This window comes from Anopheles gambiae, chromosome X (genome assembly GCF_943734735.2).
Source record: "Anopheles gambiae chromosome X, idAnoGambNW_F1_1, whole genome shotgun sequence".
Classification (NCBI taxonomy): domain Eukaryota; kingdom Metazoa; phylum Arthropoda; class Insecta; order Diptera; family Culicidae; genus Anopheles; species Anopheles gambiae.
The window spans coordinates 3,083,594-3,098,187 of NC_064600.1; the positions used below are offsets into that span (position 1 = coordinate 3,083,594).

At 44.4% G+C, this 14,594-nt stretch overlaps 1 protein-coding gene across 16 annotated transcripts; it reads left to right on the plus strand.

The window, feature by feature from the left end:
• The first annotated feature begins 1,806 nt into the window (after window positions 1-1,806).
• On the plus strand, window positions 1,807-12,984 carry LOC1272077 (uridine phosphorylase 1). Of its 16 annotated transcripts, XM_061663789.1 has the most exons (8): window positions 1,807-1,957; window positions 2,099-2,503; window positions 4,249-4,369; window positions 8,281-8,404; window positions 8,504-8,641; window positions 8,724-8,933; window positions 11,001-11,139; window positions 11,219-12,984. In XM_061663789.1, exons 3-8 carry the CDS (start codon window positions 4,320-4,322, stop codon window positions 11,593-11,595), a joined length of 1,038 nt encoding a protein of 345 aa, XP_061519773.1. In that variant the 5' UTR covers window positions 1,807-1,957; window positions 2,099-2,503; window positions 4,249-4,319; the 3' UTR covers window positions 11,596-12,984. The 16 variants fall into 16 exon arrangements, with proteins under 16 accessions (XP_061519773.1, XP_061519795.1, XP_061519790.1 ...); XM_061663811.1 differs by lacking the exon at window positions 2,099-2,503; XM_061663806.1 differs by lacking the exons at window positions 1,807-1,957; window positions 2,099-2,503 and adding an exon at window positions 2,749-2,880.
• The last annotated feature ends 1,610 nt before the right edge of the window (window positions 12,985-14,594 follow it).

Genomic DNA, 14,594 nt, shown 5'->3' on the forward strand with positions numbered 1-14,594 from the left:
GCTGAAGATTCGTAAATATTTAAAGATTCACGATTCTCTGTATATTCGTGAATGTCTGAAGATTCTTGAATCTCCAAGCATCAAACTCTTAGGTATCCATTAAGATTCATGCATCTCCGGGGATCCATGAATCTTTAGAGATGTATGATTTTTTTTTATTCAGGAGGAAGGGTCCAAAAAGGCCATATTGCTTAAGATGTAGTTTTTTTTTTATATTAAATTTGCTCGATCCCATACAGTGGAACAGTGGTTAACTCGCACGACCTAACAACATGCCCGTCGTGGGTTCATGCTTTGCATGGACCGTCTCCCCGTAGCAAAACAAACTATCTGGCTGTGCTGTATATACCAAGAAGTCTCGAAAGCCTACATAGGCTGGCATGACCACAGAAGAAGAATAATAAGAAGCCCAAGCTCTGAATTAACGATGCCACTTTGCTACGTCACAACGTATCTTCCAAGAATTCCTAATTCCAAATTCAAAATTAATCTTTCCGCTTTCGGTGGGTTCAGGTTTCGAGCAGGTTGTTATCACTATGCTAGCGCATATATCTATCTATCTGTTTGAAAATTCCCTATCGATAAAAAAGAAGTAACAAATCACTCTCAGGTGTGCGTTAACCTGTTTCTCTCGCTGCGTTGTTACACTAGAACACAGGTAAAGTAGGACACGATGGAAATTACTTTTAATTTTAGTGTGTTAATTTTTAATTGTATTGCCGGGTTTTCCAATTCACTTTCGAATGTGCACACAATTATTCACCCTCTTCAAGATGTTTTTCAACAGCTGTCAAATGGTGTATTTGTTTCATATTTCAGTTGTTATACATGATTTTCCACACATTACAAAGAATTGTCAAACTCAATCCAGCTTGAGACGTGTTGAAAATCATGCTGAAGAAATCAAAAGTTTTGATGATGGAAATGAAATACAGTGCAACCCCTCATAGCATGCATTGTAACATGTTGTGATGCATATGAAACTCATATTTCTACAATTTTGTTTGACCTGGAACCTATTATTTCGCTTTTCATACAAATTGTATGGAAAAGAACCTCTCTCACAACGCGTGAATCATTGGAACGGATTAATCTCGTTATTAGGCGCTCCACTGTATCAGATTCATGCGAATTAACATCTTGTAACGTTTTCATGCGAAACTGACTTGGAAAAGCCGGTATCTTACCGTTTAGCTGTGGCGAAACTGTGGTGGTGGTTTAGTGTGGTGAAACACTTCCTCAAGGTGAGAAAAAGGTAAAAGTGAAATAGTGTCCTTCCTAATCTAATCACTGTGTGCCACGTTTTTTTTTTTTGTATATATTTAAATTCACTTGCAAGGTCACCAGTGGGACCGGGGCCAGCTGCACTGTGTGCCTTGCTTTCATTGGTTTCGTTTTGATTTGCTAAATATTTTGTGTTTGGCGCTGCGCGCTTTGAACATGACTGCGACAGTGACCCTTCGCGCGGCTATACTATCGCGATAAGGCTTAGTTTGTAAATATGGCCGCTAATGATCAGCAGCAGGACGACACCGTTTGATGTACGTCAACGGTCGGAGGTGCGCGCACGCGTGCTCTGATGGTGGTGTGTACAGTGCGCTGCTAATTTAGTGCACCCTTCTTCCGGCGGTCACCCGTAGTGCTCCATCGTATGATCGTAGCTGGAATTTGTAATCTCTCCCAAGTTGGAATCGTGGGGAGACGATTTTTTTAGCTAACGATTGGCGGCTTTGTTTGTTCCTCGTGCCGTAATATTTAGGATTTTTTTTGTTTTTTTTTTTTTGTCAAATATAATTTGTAGGTCCACTTCTTCCAGCCATCGATGTCAAGCCCCACTGACGTGGATGAACTGTGGTGAACTTTCAATGCGCTGCGGCGCCCTAATCCTGCCTCCAACGGATTTTGCCCGAACCGCCAATGATGGCCAATGTGGGGCGAGTGTGTGCGCTTCGTGGAGGTAAGTTTGTATTGTTTCACAGTTTTGTTCGGCTCTTCTGTATTCTTTCTATCGCTACTAGCATACGAGACGATAATTCTAACAATTGCGCGTGTGTGACTGTGTATTTCTTTTCTTTTGTTTTTTTTTTTTTCTTTCAAGAATAACGTACGACACCAATCCCTCGGCAGGGTTATCAGTTGTCTGTAAATATTTCATCTCGCGATAATTTTCCTATCGTCGCCCGAAGAAAAACAAACCACATGACCCCCGGTGGTAATGTGCGTGTGGTGGAAGGCCACGAAACCGAGGGCCCGAGTCGGCGCACTACATTTTTGTCACGAATGGCGGGCGCTCCCATCCTTCCTCTCACTCTCTCTCTCTCTCTCTCGATCACCGTCCTGCTCATAAACTTTGAGGTTGAAAAATTTCGTAGCATAATGACTATGCTAAAGCATATTTGGAGTAAATAGTTTTGGCAGCGCTCGTCGGGCCCGGTTCGGTTCTGTCCATCTACGCTCAGTAACTTCAGCGGCGTTACTCTTTGTTCGTCGTCCCTTCCTCTACGTAAGTCTAGTGTAATGTGTGTCTGTGTGTGTGTTTTGTTTGCCAACCCTGTTGGAAGGGAAACAGTTCTTACCGTTTTTCGGCTTATTTTAAATTCCAATGCAAGCGTGAATAGTGTGCTCTGTCTCACAGGGAGGGAAAGGTCTTTGCTGTCCACTTGGCGTAGATTGCTTTGCACGGGGGCTTAGTGACCAATATATGGGGGATGAAACAAAAAAAAACGCACACACACTCACACACACTAAGAAACAAGTCTAAGATGAATTACAAACGGCTTTGCCACGAAGCTCTAATCTAATTGTACGTGTCGATCCCGAATGCAATTACATTTTTTGTGTCTTTACAAAAAAGAAAAAAAGAACGGCAGTAAAAAAAAGGTAAAGAAACACTGCTCATACGAACCTGATATTGGAGCACCACGGGCAGCCCAGCAACGTGAGAGCGACCGACCGAAGGCTCGGTTGCTGCCAGCTTCGGCCCCAAAGTAACGCGCGTGTGTGTGTGTGAGAGTGTTTGGTCCTTTGGTGTGCTGCTGCTGCCGCTCATATTCCGGCGGTCATTCATCGGTTTCCTTCAGTCTTGGTACTTTCGTTACTTAGAGTAGGTTGGTCTAGCTCTTCGCGCCCCGGGTCCGCCGTCATGTACGTCTCGAATTATTAAAGCAATTGTTGTGCGTGTGTTTCCCTAAAAACTACTTCCCCAAGTTATTTCATCGCTGTGTGGTGTGCATACTTTTCTTTTTGTTGTTGTTAAAAGCCTCGTTTAAGCCACCAGTTTCCCAGAGTCAGGTTAGAGCCCCCCAAAACTACTGACGACAATTCGCTGTCTCTGATCGTGCTACTACGGTAATTCTTAGCGTCCTACTCCCAAACTATCGACACACACACACACACACACACACACACACACATGATGAACCATGTAGCGCTGTGACACGATTAGAGTGGTTTGAATTTTCAAAGCAAAAGCGGAGGACATACTGCGGATACAAGCAACACGTGACGCAGAGCAGCACCGAGCAGGAGTGCTGATGGTTCAAGGCACGAAAAAAAAAAAATGGTTTCAAATGGCGGGCGTGTAACGAATTACAGGCACAAGTGTGTTGCCCTGGTGGCGAGAAAAGTACACCGCGTGTTCTGTAAAAATCAATAACTACAGCGTGTACTCTCCCTTCTTTTATGCGTGAACGCATACCACCGCAAAAAGGATCACACCGCGCGTGTGTGTGTGTGTGTGTTTGGAAGGAAGGGTGGTTTTTAGTAAACGGCTAAGTTTGCTGCAAAATTTTTCACACCTCTCCGTGTGTGGTTCGCTGGAGAGAATTAATTGGAAGGTGGGGAGTACACAAATGCACCCGGAATGCACGTCACGACTGTTTGGTCTGGATGGACGGTGTAGGAGCGGGCTAGGCATTCCGTACTGCTTTCTAGCGCAACAGATATTTCGTAAAGGGACAGAGAGTATGTGTGTGTGTGTGTGTGTGTAGGCAAAACGGTACTAGAAGTCCGTTTGGAATTTGCATTCCATTTGAATATATCGATCAGGAGACCCCATCTCAGAGGAATAGCAATAATAGCAACAACAACAAAAAACTGAATAGTACAACTGAGGATAAGGCATAACGATGTTAGGATATATGATGGGATACTACATATATAGGATGGGAACTGGTTGGCATTGCTTGATGGTGACGATTTTCTAATATCAGGATTTGATCTCTCTGTCTCTATCTCCATCTCGTGCAGCATTTATCTTTCGTCTACGAAAACGCTATCCTGTGTATCCTGTAACCGCCGCTAGCTGAAACTATCCAAACATGTCCTGGATCTACCGCTCCTCCGTATCTGAAGACGAGGAAAGAGACGAGTAAGTATATACCCCTATTCTGTAACCAGTTTGCAAACCTACAGTGAAGAAGCCGGGGATAGTCGAGGCTCATCTCCAGATTCAGAAAAGCTCCAAGATGAATGATAGGTTATGGGTGGCTCTCTCACCATTAGGCATAGGCCTGGACTGGGAAAGAATTCCAAAGCCCATGTATCGTACCGTTCCAGCCGTCTGAACTGTTAACACCCTGGTTTTGGAGCAATCATTCTTATGTCCTTGTCACAAAAGGCACTATGTTGGGTTGTATTGCAATTGCAACGTATGCATTACTTTTATTCTTCAAAGTTTGCTCCTGCGACTTTGTTTTGCTACGTTTATTCTTCAACTTCTTTCTCCAAAGTTTGCTCCTGCTACTACTTTTCCTTAGTTTAAGTAAAAGTCAACCTTTTGGAGGCTAACTATTGTTCCTATGTTTTACAAAATTGTTACTTCCCATAGCATAGCGAGCTCAAATTTGCTCCAACACTTCGGGGTTCTGCTCGGTTCAAGTTTCCCTGCTCATCCAAATATGCACTCATTTACAGCAAAATATTTGATACCCGTCTGGTGCATATAAGTGCGTGTACTCGAACGGAATGTGCCTGTACTGGCTGGCTGGCTGGTGTGTGAGATGCTGCGCGCTGCTGCTTACATAACCCGACTGGCTCGGGGCGTGCGTCAGATTCATTCATCGGATCCTTTGTCTCGGTGGTGTTCATTCATGTAAATGTGGGTTTGGTTGTTTATTGCATTTCCTCGTTCATGTGTGACTAAATATGGCACGCTACTTCAGAGCAGCGACACAGCAAAGCCCTTGAAACCCGCGGGGCCCGATAACGGGGCTCGGAGGGAGGACGGAACTGCCATCCAACACAACCCCTCGATCCGGTCGTCCCCTGCTGGAGCAGCGATTGTGTTTGCAAGCTTCGTGGCAGCAATAAATCGGTCGCACAATCACTGCCTGTCTGACGGTTTGTGGGACTTTCCAGTTAGAAATTCCAATGCTGCTGTTCATACAGTTTTTGTTTTTAAATTCTGTGCTATGGTTGGTTGCTTTCCCTCAGCCTAGTCAGCAGTAGAGCGTTTGGAAAAAAAAACTGCTCGTAAACTTATCGCTGCATTTGTGCTTTGTGCTCCAAGTATCGGGACCGTTGTTTAAATATTCTTCATCAATACATCAATATACGTATTATTGTTGTGGGCAAAACAAAATGGGCAGGCATTGTTGTGCAATGACAAACAGTTGGGAGTTTGTTTTATGAATCGTGAGGGCATAGGGCAGGTTGAAAACAGCACATCCAGTACTTCTTCATGGCCAGCAGTACAGTCAAATCCTAAGTAAAAAATTCAATTCCGAATGCTCTCATGCTAATCCTTTTAAAGAGCAAAGGCCCGTTATAATGATTATTAGTTACGGCTACGGTAAACGATCATTTTTATTGTAATTTAATTGAACTGTAATGTCTTCGTGCAAAATGATGAGAGATTTATATTTGGACTACAAACTGATCGATGAGCTTCATTATCGTGAAGTTTAAAAACACCAACTTTCCACCTAGGTCACTTGTCAGCATTGTTTGGGACAGAATTGTGTGCACCATGTGCGTCATCCGTCAACATAAGTTGTAAAGAAGCTTGCATGAGGGAAAGAAACAGAAAGAAACGCGTGCGAAGGGAGGGTTTGTGGTGTTTATTTTTGTGTTTACGTTTTGTCAGGCTGTTAAAAAGCGAATAATGTAGGCATTTCTATCATAAAAAAAACTTGAGCAGCAAAAGCACACGTGTCAAAATATTTTTTTTTTACGCAGAAGGAATCAATTCAATTTGACCGATTTTTGTGCATTTTTTTGGTTTGAATTTTTTTTTTTTCGTTAAAATAGTTTTGTAAAATCTGGTTGAGAATAATTTCGTAAAATTCCAATAATTATAATACTTATAATCCAGTTAAAAATATATCGAAAAGAATAAGGCAAACATGTTGTACGTAACAAATTGTTCGAACAACGAACGATAAAACTGGATCCTAGTGGGTTGACTGCAATCATTCCTAAACACTTCCAGCGTTGCTCTTGTCAGCTGGCTGGAAAACTTCTGTATATAATCATTAATAAGTGTGCATCTAAACAATAAAATAGCTGACAGCTCACATAACCCAGCTAAAGAAGAATGAGTGAACCCGTACAGGCCGTCGGCGTGAGCCGCCAAGTACGCTCGTGTCCGACCTTGCGTCCGGCTCGCTGTATTTGTTTACATCCAAGTGTCAACCACGCGAGAGAGAGACGTTCGCGCTATGCCGCCGTATCAAACAGGGAAACATCTAAGCAGTGCTGGGTGATAGAAAGCTAATAAAAAAAAACGAAGCAAAACAAAACTATCGATTAACCCACTAGTGCAGCCTGCCCAAGAGCACCGTCGCCCCTCTCGCACTCTCGCGCCGTGCGGGCAAACGGTTTTTGCTGTTAAAAGGGCCGGCCAGTCGCTTGCAAAACACCAGTAGCAGTTCTGTGTGCCATTGCTGAACACAACAACGCGCCCGATTCCGAAGTGTACAGTCCTCCCCCGAGCTAAGCTGTTCAGCTAAATCGCGTTTAGTGCGCGCACTAAAAAAACGCAACCCGCGGTGCTTGATTCACTGTGCAAATCATTGCTGTTTTTGCCCAGCCTCACAGTTGTGCGGTGGCTCCAAGACACGTCGGCAAGTGCTGTGCGGTGTGCTGAAAACGTGTGTGCGCGAGCGCGCGCGCTCGCGCTTGTCCGCTTCTTGCCACTGTTTCATGCGTATACGCCAAACAGCTTCCTTACGCTTCATGAGGAGCGCGCCTTTTTGGCATAGCAATTTGAATACAGATTAACACGCACACACACAGACACATACACGTGCGCACACCTTTGTCTACAACGCTGCGTAACCTGGAACGTGGATGCGTAGAGGGTAGAGGTAGAAAGGCAGAGGGAGCAAGAGAGAGAGAGAGAGAGAGATAGCGAGAGGGCAAGATTGCGCAAGAACGAGACGGTGCGAGACAGGTGCGCGAGAAAAGCCGCGTGTTTGCGATACGCGGGAGAAGAGTAAGCAGTGTGTGTCTCGGCTGATCGGTGCCGAGAGGGACGCCACGGACACAACAGTGTGTGTGTGTGTGTGTGTGTGTGTGGGAAGAAGCGGGCCGGTAAAAACCGGTGTAGCGTATCCTAAAAGAAACGTGTCTCTATAATAGTTCGGCTAGATTTGAGCAAAAGTCGATCGATCGATCGATCGAGAATCATTGCTTGCCCTACTGCCGTGCTGCTGCCGTGGTCGCTTTGGTGCGCGAACAACGTTGCAGGCTTCAAATTTCGAAACAGCTTTTTTAAAATCTAAGCTTTTATAGTGATCCAGCATCCAGCCAGCCGGGTAGAGTTAGGTAGCACAAAAAAAAACAAATAGAAAAGGAAAGACAGCTAGCGATGGCTTACCAAGGCGAGCAGAAGCGTGATACGACAAACAGTTTGAAAGTGACGCAGCTCGATGCCCAAAGTGAGGAGGAGGAACGCTCGGAGACAGCCAAGCTGACCAGGTAATTAATGTGCCACCGCTTGCCAGACCCCCCCCCCCCCCCCCAGCCCAATCAATCAACCCGTCCATCAACCAACCGTGGAAAGAGCGAACCCCCCACACACAACGCCGATCAATCAATCGATAAAGAAAGCCGCCGCACCGGCATGACAAATTTGATTACCAAACGCCACGACGGTGGTACTCCAGCAGTAGTTGCATCATGGAGAGAGCGAGCAAGAGGGATCAAATAATAGAAAATAAGAAATTGTGGGACGATATATATCAGAAATTTGCTGATTTCGACATACACGAACAACTTTTTTACCTTTTTTATTTATTTTTTTTGTATTATGCTTCCCTCCATTTTCACATTTCACAGATACAACGATGGATCGGTCAAGCTGCGCAATCCCAACATTGAGCTCATGGACCAAGACATCCTGTACCATCTGGCGCTCGGTAGCGGCAGCCACGATCTGCACGAAATGTTCGGCGACGTGAAGGTACCAGGGTCGTCGCCCAAGCGATACAAACCCCCCGATACACCTCCAGAGCATGTTTTCTCAAACACACCGAAATGTCCCTTTTGGTTTGATTTCCAGTTCGTCTGCATGGGCGGCACGCCGAAGCGCATGGAAACGTTCGCGCACTTTATAATGGACGAGATAGGCTACAAGCTGCCCGCCGGCACCCAGCTGCAGGATATCAGTGCATTTTCCTATCGCTACTCAATGTACAAGGTATGCTCGTTGGCGTTTTGCTGTGTTGCCGTTAGCGTTAAGTACACCAGCATTTCCTTATTTTCCATTCCTTTTTTTTTAGGTTGGTCCAGTACTCTCCATCAGCCATGGTATGGGCGTACCGTCCGTCGGCATTCTGCTGCACGAGCTGATCAAGCTGATGTACCACGCCAAGGTGAAGGATCCGATCTTCATGCGGATCGGTACGTGCGGCGGTATCGGTGTCGAGGGCGGCACCGTCGTCATCACGGAGGACGCGTACGACGGTTTGCTCCGGAACAGCTACGAACTGGTAAGCGCGGTTTGCTAATGCAGTAGGCACAAGTTGCTCGAGAGGCAGTAATGGTTGACTTTGGAATTTCTGCTAAACGGTGTCAGGCAATGGGTCAGCTTTTTTTTCTTTCAAAATTAGTACTGTTTGTGCGGTTCAGGTGTGCAAACTTTGTGTAACATCTTATCGCTGACAAAATCTAATCTTACTGCTGCCCCTCGAGGTATGACGCGAAGACGAACTTTGAATGCTGTCGCGTGCAGGGATGAGCAACTGTTTGGGGCAGCGATTGTGTTACTCACACGCTCATATATGACATTGCCAAAAGTGTAGGAAGATGAGGTCCATTTAAATGGTTTCAAACTGTGCATCAAACTCGTATTGTATTTTTTTCATTTATATTAGTTAGTCCCTAAGCCTCCTTTCATTTATAGCCAATTCATGTTACATGAATCATGTTAACACGATGGAAACCTTACATGTGGATGACTACACTTGCACGTGTCTTTTAGACGGTGAGGTAGTTGGATTTCCCCAGTAGTGTACGTGGTTTTAAAAGTGTAGAGAAAGCTCTGATTCATTTTCGATAGTTGCACCATTACATTACATCCTGCCTGTTACGTGCCATCCGTCTCGTAGACTTTTTTGCCATTTCCCACAAATTTGCTTTAGCTTCTATTTTCTAACTGTTTTCTTCTCGTCAACTTAACGTGCCGTCAGCAGACGTACATTTGTACCTTCTTATCTACGCCAACCAGTCGGATGCTAAAGTGCGCAATAGAAATACTTCAATTTTTCAAATCGCGGTCGATGTGTGCTCAACGTTGCCTTGTTTGTACAATTTGTTTCGCCGTAAGGTGACTGGGCAAGAATTCAGTACAACAAGTGTATGTGTGTAGGGGTTGTTTCCCCAGCAGTTGTTGTTATATTTTATTAACTTTTTGAATTTAGTGCAATACCCAATTCTAGGACTATTAGAAACGCCCAGTGCTGCAAAATGTCACTGTCAATGTCATAAGAAAATCTGTCTGAAACAAAATTCATGTCAGCATCACGTACTCCATTGTGATAGTCAGAGGTGATACTCAAAACGATTGGTGAGATGAATGCATGCTCCGTGACATTTTTGCAACCAACGCTTGGTCAGTCACTATGTCATGACTTTTTTTTTCCTGTGATCAGTTTTGCAAAATGTCACTGACCTAGCTATAACAAATTCCGGCTGAAACAAAATCATGTCGGCATCAGGAGCACTACTTTGATGATAAGGGGAGAGACTCAAACAGTTGTTGCAACCATCACATGATTGGTGCCATTTTGTGTGGCCAGCTCTTGGTCAGTCTCTTGGTCGCGACATTTTGTGTCGGTGATCATCCCGATAGTCTTGGGAGATATGCGGTGCCGTGCGAGCGGTTCCAAGAAACAAAACGAGCATCTTTTCTCGCTCTGCTTTACCCGACAGACAATTAAACCAGACAGAGCGAGAAAGCATACTCATTTTGCTGCTTGGGACCACACGCTCAGTAAGTTCCAAGAATGTCGTGATTATAATCGACAGAAAATGTCGTGACCAAGTGAGTGACCAAGAGTTGGGTGCTAAACAAAATGTCACCAAGCATGTGATTGATCCATCAACTGTTTGAGTCTCACCTCTGTTCATCTTAGTTGTGTATGTGAGCTGATTTGAGTTTCGTTTCAGTCATGATTGTTGGTGACATTTCGCAGCACTGTTCACAGCCAGAAAAAGTCATGATTATGCTTGTGACGGCATTAAGCTTGTAAGTCAGAGTATCGCGGGTGACTCAAGCACTCGCATGTCGTGTTCGGCGTGTCATGACGCACTTTTATTGAGTATCAGCAATGAGCATCATGCTGCCACGGATATGTTCCTTGTTTTTGTTGGTGAACATCTCGTGATGCTCATAAGATTTTGCAGCATTGGAAACGCCTTTTTGCTCGAGCCAGATGGAAGTAGCTTTTGAAGGTTGCTCATAGATTAGTAAAGGGGTCTTAAAGCGTCTCGCGAGATCATGCTAATTTAAACACAATTTAGTAACCATTTGCAATACACTCACACACTCGTTCTAGGCAATTCTTGGCAAAATCGTTCATCGTCCGGCTATTTTGGACAAGCGGCTGGTACGCGAACTGAAATCGCTAGCCACGCAAGATGATCCGTACGACACCATCAGCGGCAAAACGATGTGCACCTACGATTTCTACGAAGGTAAGAGCAGTAGCAACACACCCCACGTGCCTGCTGCGCAAAACCGGCTGCTAACATTTACCCCTTCCATCCTCACTAGGCCAGGGCAGGCTAGACGGTGCGTTCTGCGAGTTTACCGAAACGGACAAAATGGCCTACCTGGAGAAGCTGCGCGACTTTGGCGTGGTTAACATCGAGATGGAGTGTACCATCTTCGCGGCGCTGACGCACTACGCCGGCATCAAGGCGGCGATCGTCTGCGTCACGCTGCTGGACCGGCTGAAGGGCGACCAGGTGATGGCGCCGAAGGAGGTGATGAACGAATGGCAGCAGCGGCCCCAGATACTGGTGTCCCGGCTAATCAAGAAGCATCTCGCCCAGATGGGCCAGCTCAAGTCGCTCGCCTCGACGCCCTCGTCCATCAAGTCGCCGCGCCGATTTAAGCTGGTCCAGCAGGAATCGGAGGCGCACGAGTAAGGCACAGCGCGGGTGCAACTAGCATCTGCTAGCAGCAAATCATCCCTTCTCCCCTTTCCCAATCCTGCCCTGCCCCCCAAGCCCCTGATTGCCCGAATGGAGGCTCAGCATCTGCCACGATATTTTCTGTTTCTGTTGTTTGTTGTGTTTTTAACCAGTATACAGGCTAGAATATTTCTCACTAACCACGTGTGCATCTATGGCATGCATATCCGTAACATTAATCGCGTTATTAAAAAGACAAATAAAGAGTAGCAAATAATACAAGCAGTCCTAGCAAAACAAAAAAGCAAAGGAAATAGAGAGAGAGAGGAAGCATTGGAGGCGGTATTGTGGTAAAGCAAAGCGAGGGGATTAAACACTAAACACACGCTGATACATACGAAAAGCGCATTACGCCAATATGAATAGATCGTGACAGTGCCTGCTGCATATGAGCAGGTTCCCTCCCACCTCCCTGCTCACAAACACCCATACACTGCACAGTGTAGGTACAGGTCACTGTAGTATCAGCTTGTAGAACATAATTTAAAAATTGGCCGCTTACTATAACTGCTAACGAGCCTTTGATTTTTGGTTCTCGAATCATACCGCCCCTTACTTAGGGGCATCTTACTTACTCTCTATAGAATTGAACATGCATATATCGATGTGTACTGGCTTTCTGTATTGGCGGAGTGTTGCGTTTAAGACACACACACAAACACACCGGCAAACGCACCTAAACTTAGTAGTTACAACATACCATAGATATTGTGTTAAGGGGTACTAAAGAGGAGAGAAAACATCGCTGCCGTGTGTGCCACTGCCCGAGTGTGTTGTGTGAACAAGCGAAAAAGCAACAACAAACAAACAAACAAACAAAAAGGTTACTTGCATGTGATGCATTGCAAACGTTTGATATTCCAATATAATATTATACCACAATTTTACTAAACACAGTCTCCGACGACCAACAAGATCGTTTCACAATTACTAAACGTTGTAAAAGCCGTTTTTGTTTTTCTTTCCTGCCATGCGCGTTGGCACATAATGGAAGAAGCTACGCAGCAGTTTGTCGTTTCGGTGGTCTAATCGTATTTCGTTAAACCAGCGGAATGAATGTGTGGCGGGTTTGTGTGTGTGTGTTTTTGAAAGTGTTGTAATTTAAACTCGGTGTAAAGGGGATACGTTTCCCGGGCATATACGAGTGTGAGCATTAGGTTATGAGTTTGGCAAGGCAAACCGATGTTTTGGTTAAATATTGTGTGTGTTCCCTCCGTACCCTTCGCTCCTCATTCCCGGAACGTTAAAGAATTAACAAAACATAAACACGTTAAACATCATGACGCAACGATCTCTTCATTAAATGAAAATAAAATAAAACATTAAAAAAACAACATCAAAAAACAATTTACTCACTGGAATAGTTTGGTCAATCGTGACCTCGGAAGAAAGCATATCGGTTGCTGGAGTGAGAAAGAGAAATTGCAACATTTAACGTATAGTTAAGCTGAAAAAAGAAAGCGTATGTTAATGCAATACTTAGTACACAGTTTGTACAAATAAGACATTACATTACTGATGCGAGAATTGTGATGCTGCACATTTTTCTCATTGAACAAATCTACCTACTAGCTCTACAGGTTGCCCTCATCGTCCATCAAAGAGGACAAATCTTCATCTATAATTACTTCATCTACTTACCTGCTTACCTCGGTAAAACTCAAAGAAAATGTTTCGCCCCTATTCTGGATAGGCAGTAAAATTGGTTAAATTGTAGCAAAAGCGCAAAGCAACAAAGCAATTTGTGGATTCAGTCGGTTTTCGTTTGTGGTTACGTGTCTGAATAAAATATTGTCAGACAATGAATTTGTTCTATGTGTGTCAGTTTCATCCTATTTCCTCCAGGCTTCATATTCAACTACGTCATGTCTTCTTTCGACTAGTTCAATCGGGGACCACGTGGAATATTACCGCAGTACAACATATTGACCATGCAAAAAATATTGGACAAGATGGCAGAATAGTACCTCAAAATGTTACATCTTTACATAGATTGGTAAGCTGCGTATGATAGGATGAAACTGTAGGTCAAAATGAGTTTTCAAAATGCTGGCCAAATTAACTGGTGTAGTTAGAATGGCAGTGGCCAACGCGACATGCTAGCTGAAAATGAATAAATATCTCTCAGGATCTTCTACTACCATCCAAGGTCTTAGAATATACTGATGGTGTAGACATCCTTGGCGTGTGCGTCAGTGACATTTCCCGTTAAACGTTTTCGATTGTATCCAGCGATTGCAGTAGGCTTGTATTCGAAATATTGCATTCCATCAAAGCGCTTGCATTCGTCGTCTAGCAACTGGGTCTTCATCTATTCACGCGTTTCTTGGGTAGGTTTTCCAACGCAGTTATAAGAGGATCGTAAAACTCCGGAAGGGGTAATCGTAAGGCCGAGTAACCATCGCTATCTTCTAACTTCTTCTTCTATACTCTAAGCTGCCAAACTAGGTCTTCAAACTGCTGAACGTGGGCGCTCAAGGATGTCACTTCCTTCCACTTAAGATCTGTTTTTGCGAGGACTTGTTGGCGAATGTATGTTCAAGAACTTCTCACAATTCGTTCGAATTCTCTTGAATACATGCGAAATATTCATCGGAGATGAAACTCACTAGCAGGAACTTGGCCTTGCCGTCCATTTCTTCATACTGGGCCACTTCACTAGCTCCTACTGTAACATCCTTGCTAATTATGCATATCATACTTTAGAGGCTTTCAGATACAATACGAGACAATACTTCCAAGTGTCGTAGCCTGTTCCGAAAAACTTCAGGATGCTATGAGCCGATCTAAAAAAGTCCGTACTTGCTGATAGTTTTATTAAGACTACCTATTTCTTCACGCTATAACAGACTACTGCTATGAGCCTGTACATGTAGACATATGTGATTTTGAGATTAAAACAATCTTCATGAATTGAGGATCCAGCTAATAAAATCAGATTTGCGTGAGGGGTG